Here is a 21,136-nt window from a genome sequence, read left to right as displayed (position 1 = left end):
AAAAACGGATAGGTTTCGAATATAATCGAGCACGTTCGAAACTATAAAATGGTGGCCGGGATATTTGAGAATAGTAAATGTGCAGGAAAATTTCCTGCACACAAACTACTGAGGCCAACCAAATTTTTGGGTCAACTTCGAATGATCATACCTCTTTTAATATAATGAACTGGGAGAGATGCGACCTATGAAAAGAAAGATCTTTGAGTCTTTTTTCCAATGCAATTGGTTTCATCCAAATCCAACGTCTGAGTAAGGAGTTATACTCGTTTTACTTCAGCCTATCAAAATAGATTTTTAGGGTCAAATTTTAAACGACCATACTCCTTGTACAGGACGAAATGGGTGGCCTACTTTGTATGAAATGAAAGCCCTTTGAATTATCCTTCCAACGATATCAATTTCACCCAAATCCGATATCGGAGCAAAGAGTTATGGTCGATCTACTTTATCTTATCAAAACAGTCCACCAAAGGACAGATTTGACATTATTTAAATTTTAAAGGCATTTTGGTCATTTTCTATTATATTATGGACGGGAATATATGTATATATACATGTATATGAGTTCAAAAACTCATCTTCATCATCAATCATTGAGAAAGAACACACCCTAGCCAAATTTGACCTTTAAATTACTTTTGATTCAACCGTAGAAATTCTAAAGTAATCCAATAACTACGTTTGTCATCTCGAGAGCTTCTAACGGCACCTATAATTTGTGGAAACAGGATTGCGTAATCAAGAGGTGAATTCTAAGGTATGAATATTGTTTTCCTTTATTCTTTTCCATATGTATATGTGTGATAGAGGATTATGTGTATTGATTGTTATTGAAAGGTGATGGAAATAGAGTTATGGACTATTTTGCATGGTTTGATTGTATTGAATTGTGGAAGGTGGATATGGTAATTGAGTTATGGAAGGTGGATATGGTGATATACTATTGAATTGATGATTATTTATGTCTATGACTTAATTTGGTTTAATGGATTGGTAGGAAGGATAAATGAATCCAAACTTGATATTGGAGGATGTTGTATGAATTTGCATGACATGTGAATGTAATTGGAGTATAAGAGGGTTAAAGTGACACCCTTTATGGTGTAATTAAGGCTTACTACTTAACCACTAGTTTGGTGAATTCAAATAATTGAATTGTGACGTTTGGTTGCTAATACTAGATTGTTATATATGTTCATTGTAGATAAGTAATCCGAAAAGACGAGAAGTCCATTTGGGACTAGTATTGAAGGTTGACAGTCAGGTATGTAAATCATACTCTATACCATATCTTTGTCATGAAAGTGAACAATTGTTCTATTAAGAAAGTTTCCAAAGTTATTCAATAACATGTGATCCATAATAGTTTTGTATGATGTCCTACGTTACCAATGAACTTGTTTCCACCCTACAAGATGTCAAGACATTCCAATACTTATTTTCCAAATCTTACATATTTATTGCACTAATGAATGTCAGAAGGTATCCGGTTACTCAAACAAGATCCATGTGCTATTAATGACTCCAAAACGTTTCATTGATATACCAATAAGTTCCTACTTTATTATTATGGCATTGATGACTCCAAAACACTTCATTGATGTGCCAATGAGCTCTTACTTCATCGTTATTGCATTGATGGTCTATTTATATGTCTCTTATTGATGTATCATTGTTTCAAAGTATCAAAAATGCGGTGGTGACTAAAATAATAATCTTAAAGATTAATTGAACTAAGTGATGGAAGTTCTCTCTTATCGAGTGGTATCCCAGGGGCATAAGCCTATCATGGGTTGATCCCTATTTATGTGTTTATGGGTGGTATCCCAGGGGCATAAGCCTATCATGGGTTGATCCTAGTTGATATGTACTGGAGGCAGCCTAATGGTCACAGTACAGTACAGTAATGATTACAAAGATGATAAGAACGAAGGTAAAGTAATTGAATAAATGCAATGTACAGGTTGTCACAAGTTCTAGTAAGTGTGGTCCACTCCTATTACGATTTATTCACTTGTTTCTGATTTCTATTGAGCTCCTATATCATATGTGATTATCTACAGCTTTACATACTCAGTACATATTTTGTACTGACGTCCCCCACGGGGGACTTGCATTTCATGCTGCAGGCACAGGTACCTCAGCTCATACACCGCACAAGTAGGAGCCAGGATATCCAGCTGCTTTTGGTGAGCTCCAGTTTGCTTTGGGGCTTTTCGTGTCATATCCAGTCACTTTTGGTATTGTATAGAAGTTAGTTATATGGCGGGGCGTGTCCCGACCTTAGTTAAACTCTGTGTATTGTCTAAAGGCTTTGTAGACCTAATGTACAGTCAAGGTGGTGTTTTGTTAATAGACGTGATGGCTCCAACGGCCAAGTATTGTATATATATATGTGTGTGTGTGCTTGAGCTTATACAGGTGATTATTTCCTTTTATATACGACATGATGCTGTCCAAATTTTAGGTTGTCATAGAGGTATGCATGGGAAGTATAAGGTTATGAGCTGGTTCTCCTGGGCCTCCTCGATTACGGGTGTCAGTCTGCCCCAATAGGATTTGAGGCGTGACAATAGTGGTATTAGAGAAGTTTGTCCTAGTGAGTCTACAAAGCCATGTCTACGTAGAGTCTTATTTATCGGTGTGTCGTGCACCGCATCTATAAATAAGAGGCTATGGACATTTAGGAATTATTTCTTTTCTTCATGTCTTAGATCGTGCGACAGAGCCTATATTGTATATGAAGTCATAGTTGACCACTGAATCTGTTTATTTCTCTTATTATAGTAATGATGCCGGTTACCAGAAGCAAAAATACCGGTAAACAAGTAGATGTGGCTGTCGAAGAGGGGACTAGTAAGTCACCCACTATACCAGATAATCAAAGTGAGGCTCCAGCTGAGCATGCATGAGAAACTTCTTCCACTCCAAAAGAAATAAGAGGGAGGAGAACTATATCCCCAGAGCCACTTATTAATGCTGCTGATCAAGATCTTAGAAATACAGTGCAATTTTTGACTCGTATAGTTGCTGGGCAAGCTCAAGGGCTAGCCATTCCTACCACGGGTCCTAGTGGTATAGATAGGGCGGCTAGCCTTCGAACATAGGATTTTCTTAAGATGGATCCTCCCACTTTTACTGGATCAGATCTTAACGAGGACCCACAGGACTTTATTGATCAAATTCAAAGGGACTTAGATGTTATGCATATAACGGGTAGAGAGACAGTGGAGTTAGTGACGTATAGATTCAAAGGGAAGACTATATATTGGTACGAGGATTGGAAACGATCTAGGGGTATTGATGCACCCCCAACTACTTAGAAAGAGTTCAAAGAGGCATTTCTTGATCATTATCTTCCATTCGAGATTCGTCAGGCCCGTGCAGATTAGTTTTTAAATCTTCGTCAGGGGAATATAAGCGTGAGAAAGTACATTCTCCGATTTAATTCCTTGTCGAGATATGCTCCTAATGTTGTAGCTACTAAGGATGACAAAGTTTATTAATATGTGGATAGGCTGGATCCATATCTGGTTAGAGATTTTACTATTGCCGCTTTGAACAAAGATATGGACATAGCGAGGATCCAAGCTTTTGCACAAAAAATGAAAGATTAGAGGCAGAGGAGAAGAACACAGGAATTAGAAAGAGGATATTCCAAGAGGGCCAGATCTACAGGGCAGTTCATGGCATCCCAAGGAGGGTTCAAACCACAGTTTTCTGTTAGACCACCTAGGCCATTATCTTCTTATTCTGCAGCTAGTGCCCCACCATAGTTCTAAGGGTCCAGAGGAAATCAATTTGGGAACAGAAGTGAGAGTCAGAGTTCACGGATAGTGGGGTACCAAGGGTAAGGAAATATGAGCCAATTGAGACCTCCTTGAGAGCCATGCAATAAATATAGAAGGTATCATTTGGGTGCATGTCGGCTGGGGACCAATGTTTGCTTTTGGTGTAGTATGTCGGGGCATATGATGAGAGAATGCCCACGAAGGGGCATAGGAGGTATGGCACAACCTACGGGGTCATTTGTTGCATCATCATCATCGATGCCTTATTCAGGAAGGGGTGCACAACCAATGGGTCATGTTAGAGGTGATAGAGGAGCCACGAGTTCTAGCGGGGCTCAAAATCGTACGTATGCTCTAACGGATCGACAAAATTTAGAGGCTTCCCCAGATGTGGTTACGGGTACGTTGTCTATCTTTTCATTCGATGTATATGCCTTAATTGATCCCGGTTCTACATTGTCTTATGTTACTCCATTGGTTGTTGGAAAGTTCTAAAGAATACCCAAAGTGTTAGTTAATCCATTTGAAGTGTCCACACCGGTTGGGGAATCTATTATAGCTAGAAGGGTTTACCAAAACTACATAGTAACTATTTGTGGTCATGATACGATGGCTGATCTTGTGGAGTTAGAAATAGTGGATTTTGATGTTATAATGGGTATGGACTGGTTGGCATCTTGTTATACCACAATTGATTGCTACACGAAAAAGGGATATTTTATTTTCCAAATGAATCAGTCCTTGAATGGAAAGGTGAAATTGGCGCACCAAGAGGTAGATTTATTTCTTATTTTAAGGCAAGAAGAATGATTTCCAAGGGATACATATATCATTTAGTTAGAGTAATGGATACAGAAGAGGAGCCACCAACTCTTCACGCTGTTCCGGTGGTAAATGAATTTTCTGATGTATTTCCTGAAGATCTTCTAGGTTTGCCTCCTGAACGAGAAGTAGAGTTTGGTATTGATGTAATACCAGGCACCTAACCAATCTTCATTTCTCCGTATAGAATGGCCCCAGTAGAATTACGAGAATTGAAAGAGCAATTGAAATATTTGCTAGAGAAGGGATTCATAAGGCCTAGTATGTCCCTCTGGGGAGCACCGGTGTTATTTGTGCGTAAAAAGGATGGCTCGCTGAGGATGTGTATTGATTATCGACAATTGAATAAGGTGACTATTAAGAATAAATATCCTCTCTGAATTGATGATTTATTTGATCAATTACAGGGCGCCAAGTGTTTTTCTAAGATTGATTTGAGGTCAAGTTACCACCAAGTGAGGGTCAAAAAGAAGGATATACCCAAGACAACTTTCCGAACACGGTATGATCATTATGAGTTTCTAGTTATGTCATTTGGGCTAGCAAATGCACCTGCAACTTTTATGGATTTGATGAATAGGCTGTTTAAGCCATTCTTGGATGTATTTGTGATAGTTTTTATAGATAATGTTCTAGTTTATTATAGATCAGCAGAGGACCATGCCAATCACTTACGACAGGCATTGCAGACTCTTCGTGATTGTAAGCTTTATGCAAAGTTCTCTAAATGTGAGTTTTGGTTAAAGTCGATGGCATTTTTGGGTCATATTGTATCTAGTGAAGGGATAAAGGTTGTTGCTCAAAATATAGAAGCTGTAAAGAACTGGCCAAGGCCCACAACGCCTACGGAGATTTGTAGTTTTCTTGGGTTAGCCAGTTATTATAGAAGGTTTGTTGAAGGATTTTATTCCATTTTAGCACCCTTAACCAAGCTAACCCATAAAGCATCCAAATTCCAATGGAATGATTCCTGTGAGAAGAGTTTTCAAGATTTAAGGAACAAGTTAATTTCTACACCCGTGTTGGTACTTCCAGAAGGCACCGAAGGGTATACAGTGTATTGTGATGCTTCCAGAATTGGTTTAGGATGTGTATTGATGCAGCATGGTAAGGTAATAGCATATACTTCTAGACAATTTCGCCCACATGAGAAAAATTATCCTACATACGATCTTGAGCTGGCAGCAGTTATTTTGCTTTAAAGATATGGCGCCACTACTCATGTGGGGTTCATGTTGATATATATACTAACCATAAGAGCTTGCAATATATTTTTAATCAGAAGGATCTAAATTTAAGGCAGCGGAGATGGTTTGAACTATTAAAGGACTATGATATTAATATCTTTTACCATCCAGGGAAAGCAAATATGGTAGCTGATGCGTTAAGTCGTAAGGCTATGATGGCACCTATAGAAAGGCAAGGGATGATTAAAGATCTTCACCAGTTAGCTAGTTTGGGAGTTCGTCTTCTTGAAACTCCAGATAAAGAGCTTATTAAACATAATGTTGCGGAATCTTCATTCGTAGCTGAAGTGAAAGAGAAATAATATGCAGATCATATTTTACTACACCTTAAGGAGAACGTTCAGAGTGGTGCGACCAAGGCATTTGAGCTTACACGAGAAGGAGTACTTCAGTGCCAAAACCGATTGTGTGTGCCGGATGTAGACGGGCTAAGAAAGAAGATTATGATCGAGGCACATTATTCAAGGTATTTCATTCATCCAGGATCAACCAAAATGTATCAAGATTTGAAAGATATGTATTGGTGGAATGACATGAAGAAGAGCATCGCAGAATTTGTAGCTGAATGTCCAAATTATCAAAGAATTAAAGTTGAGCACCAAAAACTCGGAGGTTATATGCAATGCATTGATCTTCCAAGCTGAAAGTGGGACATGATTTGGGAGAGAGTGGTTGAACGGAGACTGGGGAGGGTTGTGTCTATTTTGGAGAACCAATTTGGATTTATGCCTGGCCGTTCAACGATAGAGGCAATCCATTTGGTGAGGAGATTGGTGGAGCAGTATAGAGAAAGGAAGAGGGACTTACACTTAGTGTTCATCGACCTAGAAAAGACGTATGATAAAGTTCCGAGGGAGGTTATTTGGAGGTGTTTGGAGGTAAGGGGGTCCCGGTGGCGTACACCAAAGTTATTAAGGATGTGTACGGTGGAGGGAAGACTAGGGTGAGGACGACGGGAGGAGACTCAGACTATTTTTTGATCGAGATTGGGTTGCATTAGGGATCGACTCTTAGTCCGTTCCTGTTTGCGTTGGTGATGGACGTGTTGATGAGGAGTACTCAAGGTGATTTGCCTTGGTGTATGCTACTTACGGATGATGTAGTGTTGATTGATGAGACGCGGAGGGAAGTGAATGAAAAATTAGAGGTTTGGGGGCAAACCCTCGAGTCGAAGGGTTTCAGGTTGAGTAGGTCCAAGACGGAGTATTTGGAATACAAGTTTAGTGACTTGAGGCAGGAGGATGATGTAGTGGTGAGGTTGGACTCCCAAGATGTTTGTAAGAGGGATAGTTTTAAGTATCTTGGGTCTTTGATCCAAGGGAATGGTAAGATTGATGAGGATGTCACTAATCGTATTGGAGCAGGTTGGATGAAGTGGAGGCTCGCTTCCGGGGTGCTGTGTGATAAGAAAGTACCCCTTAAGCTTAAAGGTAAATTCTATAGAGTGGCAGTCTGTTCGGCCATGTTGTATGACGCAGAGTGTTGGCCAGTCAAACATTTCCATATCTAAAAAGTGAGGGTGGTGGAAATGAGGATGTTGTTTTGGATGTGTGGGCTTACTAGAGGGGATAAGATTAGGAATGAGATTATCTGAGAGAAGATAAGAGTGGCCTCGGTGGAGGACATGATGCGGGAAGGAAGGCTAAGATGGTTTGGACATGTGATGAGGAGGGACGCGGATGCCCCAGTGCGTAGGTGTGAGAGACTAGCGCTGGATGGCTTTAGGAGGAGTAGAGGTAGGCCAAAGAAATATAGGAGGGAGGTGATCAAAGAAAACATGGAGCAGCTGCAGCTTACTGAGGACATGACCCTAGATAGGAAGGTATGGAGGTCGCGGATAAGGGTAGAAGGCTAGTGGGAGGGTGTCGGTTGTAGCAAGCCACCAGAAGAGATCTTGTGTAGCCGGGTTAGTAACCTTAGGTCTGTGTCTATAGGTTTCTATGGCGGCGAATATGTGTTACTTATACGTGGGGATCCCTTTCATATTTTCTCAGTTGCTATCTGCTTACTTCGTGTTGCTGTATCTCTTGTATTTTTGTATTGCTCTGATTTACTTTTTAGTATTCCTTACACCTTTTTCGTTAATGTATTTTATCTCCTTGTCTCTTATTCTTTTTCTTGAGTCGGGGGTCTATCGGAAACAACCTCTCTACTTCTTCGGAGGTAGCAGAATGGACTGCATACATCTTACCCTCCCCAAACCCCACTTTGTGGGAACACACTGGGTTTGTTGTTGTTGTAAACTTTTGGTTCAAATAACCATTATTCTCTATTATTTCCTTACTAGTGTCTTACTTTTATCTCTAATTTTTTTTGTTCTTAGATTAAGGTTTCTTTTTGCATATCCTTGTTCATATCAGACCTCTATCTGAAGAGAAGATTCCTTGAGGGGTGCCATTAATGATAACCTAAGAATCCCGTCCAATTAATCCATTTGGCGTTGAAGCCCAGTTGACATAGTAGATTCAAGAGAAACTCCCAGTGATCAACACTTTTTCAATGTCTAGCTTAAAAATGATTCCCGACTTTCTTGGTGAGAGTAGTTCTAGGATGGTGGCCAGAATATTTTGAAGAGTCATATGAATAAACCACGGTGCTTGGGACCTAGTTCCTTATCTGGTCTTCGGCTATAAAAAGAGTATTGCAACTGAGAACAGAGAATAATCAACAGTAATCAAAAGACACAGGATGTTTTAGTGGAAACCTCCTTGTTCAATGGAGTAAGACCACGACCTACCTAGTAGGATTTCTTCAATAGCTTCACTAATCAATCGATCCATATTCAAATTACAACTCTATGAAATCTAGGAATTAAACTCCTAATCCCCAACCCCTTACAATAACTCTATTGTAAAGACACCAACAGTTAACTCTAACAACTCAGATTTGTGACATAGGAGAAAATAAAATATCCACAATGAGAGGAGTAGGTTTGCGGTGTTAAGAACAAAATACAATGACTTAATCAACCTAGAATAAAATACATTTTTCACTATGAGCAGACTTATATCTTGGTTGTTGAAGCTTTGTCTTCAATGACTCAAACGACGACTTTTGCATAGAGAAAAAACTCTTTATAATTTTGTAAAAACTAGGTTATCATCCCATGTAATGATCAATATATATGAGAGATGATGGGAAGGATGTGAGAAATATAATCGAAAAATATTATTAAATTTTTGTCTACATAATTACATTGACACCCTATTTATAGACACTACATTACAATCCTTTTCTAAGTAGGATTTGTATACTATTCCTATTCCTATTCTTATTCTAACACTCCCCCTCAAGCTGGTGCATACAAGTCATATGTACCTAGCTTGTTACAAATATGATTAATACGAGGACTGGTGAGGGATTTGATGAAGATATCTGCAAGTTGATCACTTGACTTTACAAATTTTGTAGCAATATCTCCCGAGAGTATCTTTTCTCTGACAAAGTGACAATCAATCTCTATGTGCTTGGTCCTCTCATGGGATACTGGATTAGATGAAATATGAAGGGCTGCTTTATTAGCACATACAAGTTTCATCTTACCAGTTTCTCCAAATTTTAGTTCTCTCAGCAATTGTTTGATCCAAACCAGCTCGTAAGTTGCTGCAGCTATTGCTCGATATTCTACTTTGGCACTAGATCGAGCAACCACACTTTGTTTCTTACTCTTTCAGGACACCAAATTACCTCCTACTAAAACATAATATTCAGATGTAAAATGTCTATTAGAGGGTGATCCTGCCCAATCAACATCTGTATATCCAACGATATGCTCATGGCCTCGATCCTCGAAGAGTAGTCCTTTACCTGGAGATGACTTTACATATCATAAAATACAAACAACTGCATTCCAATGACTATCACAGGGGAAGTCACAAACTGTCTTACCATACTCACAGAAAAAGAGATATCAGGTCTAGTCACTATGAGATAATTCAACTTTCCAACAACCCACCTATACCTTCTAGGATCACTGAGTGGCTCCCCATGTCCTGACAAAAGTTTAGCATTTGGATCCATAGGAGTGTCAATAGGTTGACATTTCATCATTCCTGTCTCCCCAAGAATGTCTAAAGCATACTTGCGTTGAGAAATGACAATACCTAATCTGGACTGAGTAACCTCAATACCTAGAAAGTATTTCAGTCTACCAAGGTCTTTAGTCTGAAAATGCTGAAAGAGATGTTGCTTCAAGTTAGTGATACCATCTTGATCATTGTCGGTGATAACAATATCGTCAACATAAACCATAAAAAAATACACAGATTTGGTTCAGAATGGCGATAAAACACTGAATGATCAGCTCTACTACGAATCATGCCAAACTTCTGAATCACTGTGCTAAACTTTCCTAACCAAGCTCGAGGGGACTGTTTCAAATCATAGAGTGACTTGCGCAATCGACATACAAGGCTACTAGACTCCTTCTGAGCAATAAAACTAGGTGGTTGCTCTATATAGACTTCTTCCTCAAGATCACCATGCAGAAAGCATTTTTAATGTCCAACTGATAAAGAGGATAATGACGAATGACAACCATACAAAGAAAAAGATAAACTGATGCTATTTTAGCCATGGGAGAGAAAGTGTCTATTAGAGTGCGTGCCCTACTGATTTAATATTTTACTATACTAGTTGCCTATCTGTGGAATAAGTAAGCTAACGTGGTTCACAAAATTAAAACTTGAACATAGTATTTTTACGTGGAAAACACTCGGCTCAAGAAAGGTGTAAAAAACCATGACCTGTACCTCTACATGATTTAACCCCAACTTCACTAGAACTCTTGAGCCTCAACAATCAATAAATTACAAAACTCCTTGTAAACTAGGAATTAAAACTTCTAACTCCTACTTCTACAAAACACTAGTCTTCCCAAGATAAGTGTTCCCAAGTCTTTGAGTTCCCCAACTTGAAGACGTTAATCCTAACTAGTTTATACTTCACTGAGACTAGAGATTATAACTTAATATGACTCAATGACCAACCTATTACATAAAGTCTATGAGTGGAACACTTCAATTTTGTTTGTTGTATTTATCCTGATGGAGTCCTTTAGTTGATGTACTTTTCTATTTTCAATAGGATTCCCAGGTAGTTTCACTTCCTCTTTGTTGTCTTCTCTCTCCCCTTGCTTGAATAGGACTCTTCTCTTCTATCCTATAGTCTTTCCAGGACTTCTTGATCAACTCAACTTCTAGATGATGCACTTATCCTCTCCATTGCATCTACTTCAGCTGATGTGATAAGTGTTGAGAGCATGTTACTTATCCACTCCTATTTTTACGCAGTGTCATCATATCAGTAGTCTTACCTGTAACTTGTTCACTTGTGTGGAACAACTTACACAACATGTTTCATTCATATGTCCATCATCAAAACTTCATATTTCCTAACAAATTCCCCCTTTTTGATGATGACAAACTTAGCAGCTCATCATCTATTTTTAAAATCCTGACACACTCAATAAAGGATTAAAATAGAGGATCATAGGATGAAACAGGTTAGTCATTGAGTTATAAGAATTGTATAATCTATTCTTCCCCCTTTTGGCATCATCAAAAAGTTGGCTCTAACAAGTAATAACTGTTTAATAATTCATGGCCACTGGGGCTGTCACTAAAACAATCAAAACTCAGAGCAAGAGAACAACACTACATTATGAAAAAACAGAATCAAAACATATTTAGCAAAAAGGTCTATTTTATTCATAGAACAAGATACAATTATCATAACCTAGTAACAACAAAAAGAGAAACAACATGGACCAAAGACAACAAGGAAAATATGCCCAAGGCACTAAGAAGGGGCTTAAATCAATGAGGAGGGGGGGATAAGGGAGGTCAGCTTCCTAATAACATCAGCATTCTCAGCTCTTTCCTTTTCCAAAGTGGCTGTGAGGGAAGCAATTTAAGATTGAAGAACTATTTTCTCATCCTCATAAGCAGCCTAAGAAGCCTCCAATGCAGCCTGAACAACCTTCACCTCAGCAAGGGCATTTCTCAACCTTTGCATAGGGTTATCAGCACTCCTCATAGAAATAGGTAGCATCATATGGTTCATACTCCCTATGATATCCTTGGTAGTCTGTGAAGACCACACTTGGACAGACACCTCAAACTCCTCAAACATAGGGGTGAGCCAGAATTCATAAGGGAGGGCATGTCCATTCACTTTCTTAAGGAGAACCCTTTGCATATGCTTCAATATGAGTCGAGGCAAGTCAATTTTCACCTCAGTGTCCAACAGTTCCATGAGAGTAGGGTCAAGAAAACTAGCCACAATTTTTCTTTCCTTTCTTGGGATATCATCTTATGCACTACATCAAAATAGAGTTGGTGAAGTGGAGACATCTCCCTCTTAAGAACTCTTCTATGAGTGATCAAGTGAGGATTTCTAGAGAATTTTCTACATATGTCAAGAGCAGAGGCAAGACTATCAAGAGGTGGCCAAGTGCCCTTAACATAGTGACCTAGTGACCCCATCCCCAGAAGAAATATGCAAAATCCTAACAATGTCAGCAACATAAAGGTTCATTGTAACTTTTTGAACAGTAGTAGAAAACATCTCACTAATGAACACCCCATTTATGCAGAACTCATACACTTCAGGTTTGGCAAATCTCCTTTGAAGGTCACCCTGAAGGAATAGGTATGACCATCCTTGAAACTCCAATTTTCCCAACAAAGTATACATATCAACACCCCTAAAACCACTAATAACCCCCCCTCTAGCTAATTTGCACTTTTGAAAGTGAAGATGGTGTTCCTCAGGAGTGTCCTGATATGAGGATGGTTCTGGAACCTCAAAATCAGGATCCAACTCAGCAGTAGCATCTAGGGGGGGGCTCAGAATCAGGCGAGTCAGAAGGAACAGGTTTGTTTACCTGTTTCTTTGGATGAGAAATAGACCTTGGAGGAGGAACTTTGGAGGATGAGGAGGCTTGGACAGTAGGGATGGATTTAGAAGAAGAGGAAGCCTTTAAAGTGGGTTGGGATGATGATTTACGAGACAAGGAGGGTTTTGGGACTTTAGAAATGATTGTCTTTTTCTTTCTTTTTGATCGAAGAAGAATATCAGGAGAGGAATCATGAGGAGGTGGAGAAGCATAGGTATCTACATATTTTTTTTACTGGCTTTAAGTGCCTCTTCCAGGGAAGCATCTTCCTGTTGCCTTTTACCCCTAGTATGAGGAGTACAAGGAGTAGAAACAAGAGAGGAAGATTGCACTGGAGCATTGTCATCAACATCGATGGTGATGGAAGAGGGTTTTCGTTTAGGCTTAGATCTGGACCTTCTAGGAATTAGGTCAGCAAAAGGAATGTCATCATGGTCAAGAAACTATAGAGAAATTGGAGGTGGTAGTGAGGGTTCAAATGATGGTGATGGATTTGAAGAAAATTTAGTAAAGGGGTTTTGTAGGTTCTTGAACATTGCAAACTCTGACAGTTTGATGGAAATTGGGGGTGGAACGAGTGGGGGTAAGGTAATGTTTAGATGAAGTATAATGGCAGTAAAGGGAGTAGTAGCAGATTCTGCAGAGGAAGAGGATGAGGAAGACGCCATTGAAGAACAAAATTTGTTGTGATTGTGCAGAGCTTGAAGAAAGAGTGAAGAGTAAAGAGAGGGAAGAGGCGTATTTAAGAAGGAAAAAAAGAAGATGAAACGTGATGTGAAGTGTATGTGGTGGAAGAAACGTAACGATTAAGGGGTTCAGTTTTGATGGGAAAGTTCTGGCATAACGGAAAGAAACATGTAGACAACCTGTTTCTCTTTATGCTACTATGGACAAACAATAATCATACTTGAGTTCTGAATAAACAATGGACAAAATTACCTTAATGTTCCAGTCTTCCTGCAAAATCAACACATAGCTGAGTCAATTTACCCTAAAATCTTGGAATTAGGATACACAACTAAATGTGTAAGACTGAATTAATCAACAATCACTTAAGAGCAGCTTATTCTAGTCAATCATTGAGGGAAATTTATACAATTTTAATCATCCCCGAGGCTAACCTATTTTTTTTAAAGTATTCTCTACTCAAAGCCTTAGTGAATATGTCAGCAATTTGTTCCTCAGTAGAACAAAACATAATTGATATATGACCTTTTTCAACATTATCTCTACGAAAGTGATGCCATATATCAATATGCTTAGTTCTTTTATGTTGAACAGGATTTTTGGCTATGTTGATCGCACTTGTATTGTAACAAAAAAAAGGAACACATCCAACATCTGTACCAAAATCCATAAGTTGTTGCTTAATCCATAATAATTAAGCACAACAAGATCCTGCAACAACATATTCAGCTTCAGCAGTAGACAAGGCTATTGAATTTCGCTTCTTAGTGGACCAGGTAATTAAACATGATCCAAGGAAATGTGTCATGCCTGTAGTGCTCTTCCTGTCAACCAAATATTCTGCATAGTCAGCATCAGAATATCCAACCAAGTTGAAATTACTACCTTTTAGGTACCATAAACCAAGATCACTGGTTCCTTTGAGATATCTAAAGATCCTTTTTACGGTTGATGAGACTCCTTGAGACTTCTTAGGAGTAGATTGAAATCTAGTAGATAATCCTACACTAAACACAATATCAGGCCTGCTTGTTGTAAGATATAGCAATGACCCTATCGTCCCTCTGTACATATTTTGCTCCACATCAGAACTTGTTTCATCCAAATCAAGCTTTGTAGCAGTGACAATTGGAGTGCTTATTTCTTTTGTTTCTTTCATGGAGAATCTCTTGATAAGTTCTTTTACATACTTCTGCTGATGGGTCATTATTCCAGATGTTTTTTGTTTTATTTGCAATCCCAAGAAGTAGTTTATCTCCCCCATCATGCTCATCTCAAATTCATATTGCAAAATCATGAGTCATGTTCATGTTTGTAGAGCCAAAAATAATGTTATCTACATACACCTGCACAACCAACAAATCTTTTCCATCAGTTTTCAAAAAAAGAGTGTTGTCAATTTTACCTCTAGTATGTCGATGCTCCAGTAAAAACTTTGAAAATCTCTCATACCAAGCTCTTGAAGCTTGTTTCTACCCATACAAGGCCTTATCCAGTTTATACACATGATCAGGAAACTCCTTGCTTTCAAACCCTGGAGGTTGTTTAACATATACCTCCTCTTTGAGAATTCCATTCAAGAATGCACTTTTAACATCCATCTGATATAGAATGAACTCCATGTAGGCAGCAAAAGCAACAAGTAATCTAATAGCTTCAATTCTGGCTACAAGATCAAAGGTCTCATCAAAATCTATGCCTTTTTCTTGATTGTAACATTGGACCACCAATCTTGCCTTGTTCTTTGTAACTGTTCCATGCTTATCAACTTTATTTCTGTACACCCACTTAGTCCAAAGTACTGTTCTATCTTTTGGGAGAGGAACTAAGTATCATACTTTGCTTCTCTCAAACTGATTTAACTCTTCCTACATGGCTATGATCCAATCAGCATCAAGCAATGCCTCAGTTACCTTCTTTGGCTCAATCTCTGATAGAAATGCCTTGAAGGCATACATACTTCTTAATCCAGACCTAGTAGTGATCCCAAAAGTGAGAAGTGAGATCAGTGAGAACATCCTCAATAGGATGTAATCCTTGATACTTGTAACCTTTTGGGACCAAGCCTAGTGAGCTACTAGGATCACTGCTGATGTTCTGAGCTGGGTTAGTTGGTGGCTCAGTTCCCCCTGTCACTATACCTCCTGATTCAGTTCCCCCTGTTGGGGTGTCTCCATGTTTGGTAACTCCAGTCAATGAACCGGGTTGTGTAACCTATTCTTCAGAGTCACTTTCTTCCTGCAGGTTAGTCGTAACACTAGGTTCATAAAAAACTACATGCATGCTTTCTTCAACACAGTTTGTTCTAATGTTTAGAATCCTATAAGCCTTACTATGAAGTGAATAACCTAAGAAGATTCCCTCATCACTTTTAGCATCAAATTTTCCCAGATTATTCTTTTCATTGTTATGTATGAAACATTTACAACCAAAGGTTCTAAAATAAGAAATGTTTGGCTTTCTTCCTTTTAGTAATTCATAGGGAGTCTTCTCTAACATAGGTCTGACCATGCACCTATTTATGATATATGCTGCAATACTTATTGCCTCAACCCAAAGGTTTTTGGCAATATTTGCTCCAAGCATTATTGTTCTAGCCATATCATCTAAGGTTCTATTCTTCTTTTCCACCACTCCATTTTGTTGTGGTGTTCTAGGAGTAGAAAAGTTATGATCTATACCATTTGCTAAATAAAATTTTAAGAACTTGACATTCTCAATTCTGTACCATGGTCAGATCTTATAGAAACTAATAAAGTGCCCAGTTTCTTTTCAATTTCCTTGATGAAAATTGCAAAGATATCAAAGACATCTTTTTTAAAGGCTAGAAACAAAGTCCAGGTAAGTAATCATCAACAATTACAAAGACATACTTTTTTCCGCCTCTACTTTGAAGTCTCATTGGTCCACACAAATGTCCACACAAATCCATATGTACCAGGTCCAGGCACTTGGCAGTGCTAACATGGTTCTTTGACTTAAAAGAAGATTTTACCTGCTTCTCCCCTACACAAGCACTACATAACTTTTTCTCTTTAAACTTAGTCTTGGATAATCCCAATACCATATCTTTGGAGGAAAGTATGTTTAGTTGTTTTAGACTTGCATGTCCAAGTCTTATGTGCCAAAGGAGGGGATTATTTTCTATTGTACTTAGACAAGTCAACTCTGGTCCTGGTATTTCCATTATGTCAGCTTTGTATACATTTCTGTATCTTCTAGCAGTGAGCACAATCTCCTTAGTGTCCATTCTCTTGACTTTGACACCTGCAGAAGTGGAAATAACTTTATTACCTTTATCACATAGTTGTGAAAACCTCAGCAGGTTGTACTTCAATTCTTCTACAAGATAGACATCTTCCAAAGCTCTTGACTCAGATGAGCCAATTTTTTCAACTCCAGTAATGATTCCCTTTTTTCCATCACCAAGAGAAACTCTTCCTCTATTGATTTTTGAGAATGAAATGAACTTTTTCTTATCACTAGTCATGTGTCTTGAACAAGCACTGTCCAAGTACTAATGCCTTTTGTTTTCTTTCACTTTCTCCTGCAAAAGAAATCAATGGTTAGACTTAGGAACCCAGACAAGCTTGGATCCTGTTTTATGAGTAAAAGGATGAATTAAATTTCTTCTAGTCCATGCTGGCAACATGTAGTGCAACCTGTTTCTCTTAGCTGAACTAGTTCTTTTCTTTTTGGTCTGAGAGAATTTATTTGCCAGGTTTTGACTGTTTGATCTGCTTTTAGCAGCTACTGGACATTCAGTGGTTGGATGTCCAAGGTTGGCACAGATATAACATAAATCTTTAGGATCAACACTTTCTTTGTGGAATCCCAAACTTGCCTTTTCATTGTGAATTCTTTCACTCAATTTGTGAACAATTCTTGATGAATTTGTCCACCTATTAGCTCTTTTAAGATCAAGTTTTAGCTTAGAGACCTCTTGACTCAATTTATTTATCATGTCAGCTGTATTACTACACTCTAGTTTGCACTTTTCTAATTCAAGTTCAACACTTTTTTGTTCTTTACTCATTGTTTTTTTCCCATTGTTAGTGAGAGTCAATTTAAGGATTTCAGACTTAAGATCATTATTAGAAGAATCAAGTTCTACAACCTGTTTCTTGAAAGTGTAGTTTTCCTTGTCAACGGTAACTTTACAAGCCTTTAATTCAATGAGATCAAATTTAAGGCTTGCAAAACTGTTGAACAACTCATCCCTATTAGAAGTTAATTCTTGAAAATCATTAATTACTGCACTCATCAAGGAAATAAGTTTTAATTTAGAAAAGAATTGTAGTTTTTCTTCAAGTTCAAGTATGCTTACCTCAATAGCATCATCTTCTTCATCTAAATTTGAATCTCTTAGTGCCATGAATGCAGTTTCATCAGCTTCATCATCATCTGAGTCAAACCCCCAAACTGCTATCATTGCATGTTCCTCCTTCATTTTTGCCTTCTCTTTTGGTTTCTTTTAGCCCTTTCCTTTTTCCACTCTATTTCCCAGACTGGAAAGTCTCTGATCTGATGATTAGTCTTACCACACTTGTAGCATCCATTCGGATTGTCATTTGAACGCTTCTTCTTACTTGTTCCCTTCTTCTTTTTGAAGAATTTGTTGAAGTTCTTGGTTATGAAGGCAACTTGTTCCTTATCAAGTTCAAATTCATCATCACTATTAGAAGCCTTTAATGCCAATATTTTCTCAGGAACTACTTATTCTTTGGTTCCATCAACTTCCATTTCATAAGTTCTCAAGTTTTCAACCAGTTCATCCAGGGTCATACCTGTGAGATCCTTATTAGCCTCCCTAATTGTAGTTACCTTAACATTCCATTTTGATTTTGGCAGTACCCTTAATATCTTTTCAACTTGTTTTTCTTCAGTGATGATTTTTCCCAAGGAAGTCAACTCATTTGTTAAAGTAGTAAGCCTTGTCATCATCTCATGTAGGGATTCATTTTCCTTCATCGTGAATGCCTCATACTCAGTAAAAAGAAGGGAAATTTTGAATTTCCTTACCTGAGAGGTACCCTCATGTGCATTTACCAATGCATCCCATATTTGCTTAGCAGTGGTGCAAGTTGATACCCTGTTGCATTCAGCAGGTCCTAATCTACAGACTAGGATATTCTTAGCCTATGCATTTTTTCTTAATGCCACCAAGTCATCAACAGTAAATTCACTCCTTACCTTTTTTACTTGTTCACCATCAACCATCTACATAGGACCATCAGTAATCCTATCCCACAACTCATAGTCTTTGCCTTGGATGAATATCTCCTTCCCTGCTTTCCACCCGATAAAGTGAGATCCATCAAAGAGTGGAGGTCTAGTGGTTGACTTATCTTCACTATGACTAGTAGGAGATGTGGAAATCATCATCGTGATATTTTCAGGTGCTAGCCTTATTTAAGACAACCTCTCTCTGATACCACTTGTTAGAATGTGTGTCCTACTGATTTTAATATTTTACTCTACTGGTTGCCTAACTGTAGAACAAGTAAGCTAACGTGGTTCACAGAAGTAAAAGTTGAACACAGTATTTTTACGTGGAAAACACCCGACTCAAGAAAGGTGTAAAACACCACGACCTGTACCTCTACAGGATTTAACCCCAACTTCACTAGAACTCTTGAGCCTCAACAATCAACAAATTACAAGACTCCTTGTAAACTAGGAATTAAAACTTCTAACTCCTACTTCTACAAAACACTAATCTTCCCAAGATAAGTGTTCCCAAGTCTTCGAGTTCCCCAACTTGAAGACGTTAATCCTAACTCAGTTTATACTTCACTGAGACTAGAGATTACAACTCAATATGACTCAATGACCAACCTATTACATAAAGTCTATGACTCTAAGTAAAGGATCAGGTTGCTCCACTAGCTCCTTCAAGTTGTAGGACTGATTTGCTGATTGTTAACTATCTTTTTCAGTGCATGAGTGAAACACTTGAATGTCGTTTGTTGTATTTAAGCCAACTCCTGATGGAGTCCTTTAGTTGATGTACTCTTCTATCTTCAATAGGACTCCCAGGTAGTTTTACTCCCTCTTTGCTGTCGTCTCTCTCTCCTTGCTTAAATAAGACTCTTTTCTTCTATCTCATAGTCTTTGCAGGACTTCTTGATCAACTCAACTTCTAGATGCTGCACTTATCCTCTCCTTTGATTCTACTTCAGCTGATGTGATAAGTGCTGAGAGCATGTTACTTATCCATTCCTATTTTTACGCAGTGTCATCTTATCAGTAGTCTTGCCTGTAACTTGTTCACTTGTGTGGAACAACTTACACAACATGTTTCATTCATATGTCCATCATCAAAACTTCACATTCCCTAACAGTGTCACTATAATCAAGCCCAAATATCTGTGTATATCATTTGGCAACAAGGCGAGACTTCAGCCGATCAACCTGACCATCTGGACCAACTTTGACTGTATAACCCAACGGCAACCAACAATAATTTACCTGCAGGAAGGGAAACAAGCTCCTAACTAGTATGTAAAACAGACATCTCATCAATCATAGCCTGTTTCCATACTGAATGAGAAAGTGCTTCAACTGTAGTCTTGGGGATGGAAATAGAGGACAAAGATGATACAAAAGCATAATGGGGTGATGACAAATGATGATAACTCAAGAAAGTATAATGTGGGTTAGCATTACAAGTGGATTTTATACCTTTTTGAAGTGCAACTGATTGGCTAGAAAGAGGCAAGTCCGCAGTAGGAGAAGCGTCAGGCGCATGACATGAATCATCTGGGATTGGGACTGATGTTGGACGTGGGCGGTGGTGATAAGTCAAAAGTGGTGGCACTGTAGCTGGAGATGGAGAAGTAACATAGATTCCTCAAAGATTGGCGTAGGTAAGACTGGAGGTATGGGTAAAACCTCAGAGATATTAAGATGATCAGAACATGTATAGTAAGGTTGAGACTCAAAGAATGTGACATCAGCGGGCATAAAGTAGTGACCTAAATTAGGTGAATTGCATCGATACCCTTTTGAACTCGAGAGTAACCAAGGAAGACATACTTGAGAGCACGGGGGCTAATTTATTTTTTCTTGGGACTAAGTTATGAACAAAACATGTGCTCCCAAATACACAAGGGAGGATAGAGTAGAGATGTGATTGAGGAAATAGGATGGAATGGGGAACTTGATTCTGGATCGAAGATGATGACTTTCTATTAATGAGATAGCAAGATGCGAGGATTTCATCGCCCCAAAAACGCAACAGAACATGGGATTCTATGAGAAAAGTGCAAGCAGTCTCAATGAGATGCCTATTTTTTCTTTCTGTTATACCGTTCTGCCGAGGGGTGTATGGACATGATGTCTGGTGAATGATTCCTTGATGAGTCATAAACTCCTAAAACTGGAAGGATAAGTATTCTAAGGCATTATCACCACGAAAAGCACGAATAGAAACACCAAATTGATTTTGTATTTCAGCACAAAAACTTTTGAATATAGAGAATAACTCGAAACGATCTTTTATCAAGTAAACCTACGTACATCTTGAAAAATCATCGATGAAAGTAACAAAGTAACGAAATCCTAAGGGTGAACTGACTCTACTAGGACCCCAAATATCAGAATGAACTAATGAGAAAATAGACTCTAAGCGACTTTTAATACTACGTGAAAATGTAACACGTGCGTGTTTCCCAAGTTGATACGAC

The 21,136-nt window shown here is 38.5% G+C and overlaps 1 protein-coding gene across 1 annotated transcript; it reads right to left on the bottom strand.

The window, feature by feature from the left end:
• Nucleotides 1-14,142: 14,142 nt before the first annotated feature.
• On the bottom strand, nt 14,143-14,655 carry LOC107846271 (secreted RxLR effector protein 161-like). The gene has a single exon (XM_016690702.1). The coding sequence runs from the start codon at nt 14,653-14,655 to the stop codon at nt 14,143-14,145; it is 513 nt and encodes a 170-aa protein (XP_016546188.1).
• Between the last annotated feature and the right edge of the window lie 6,481 nt (nt 14,656-21,136).

Source organism: Capsicum annuum, chromosome 11 (genome assembly GCF_002878395.1).
Source record: "Capsicum annuum cultivar UCD-10X-F1 chromosome 11, UCD10Xv1.1, whole genome shotgun sequence".
In the NCBI taxonomy this organism is placed as follows: Eukaryota; Viridiplantae; Streptophyta; class Magnoliopsida; order Solanales; family Solanaceae; genus Capsicum; species Capsicum annuum.
This window is presented reverse-complemented; position numbering and strand designations above follow the sequence as displayed.

Excerpts from the sequence above, each read along its gene's own strand:
- LOC107846271 (XM_016690702.1), bottom strand. The coding sequence starts at position 14,655 with ATGACCCATCAGCAGAAGTATGTAAAAGAACTTATCAAGAGATTCTCC.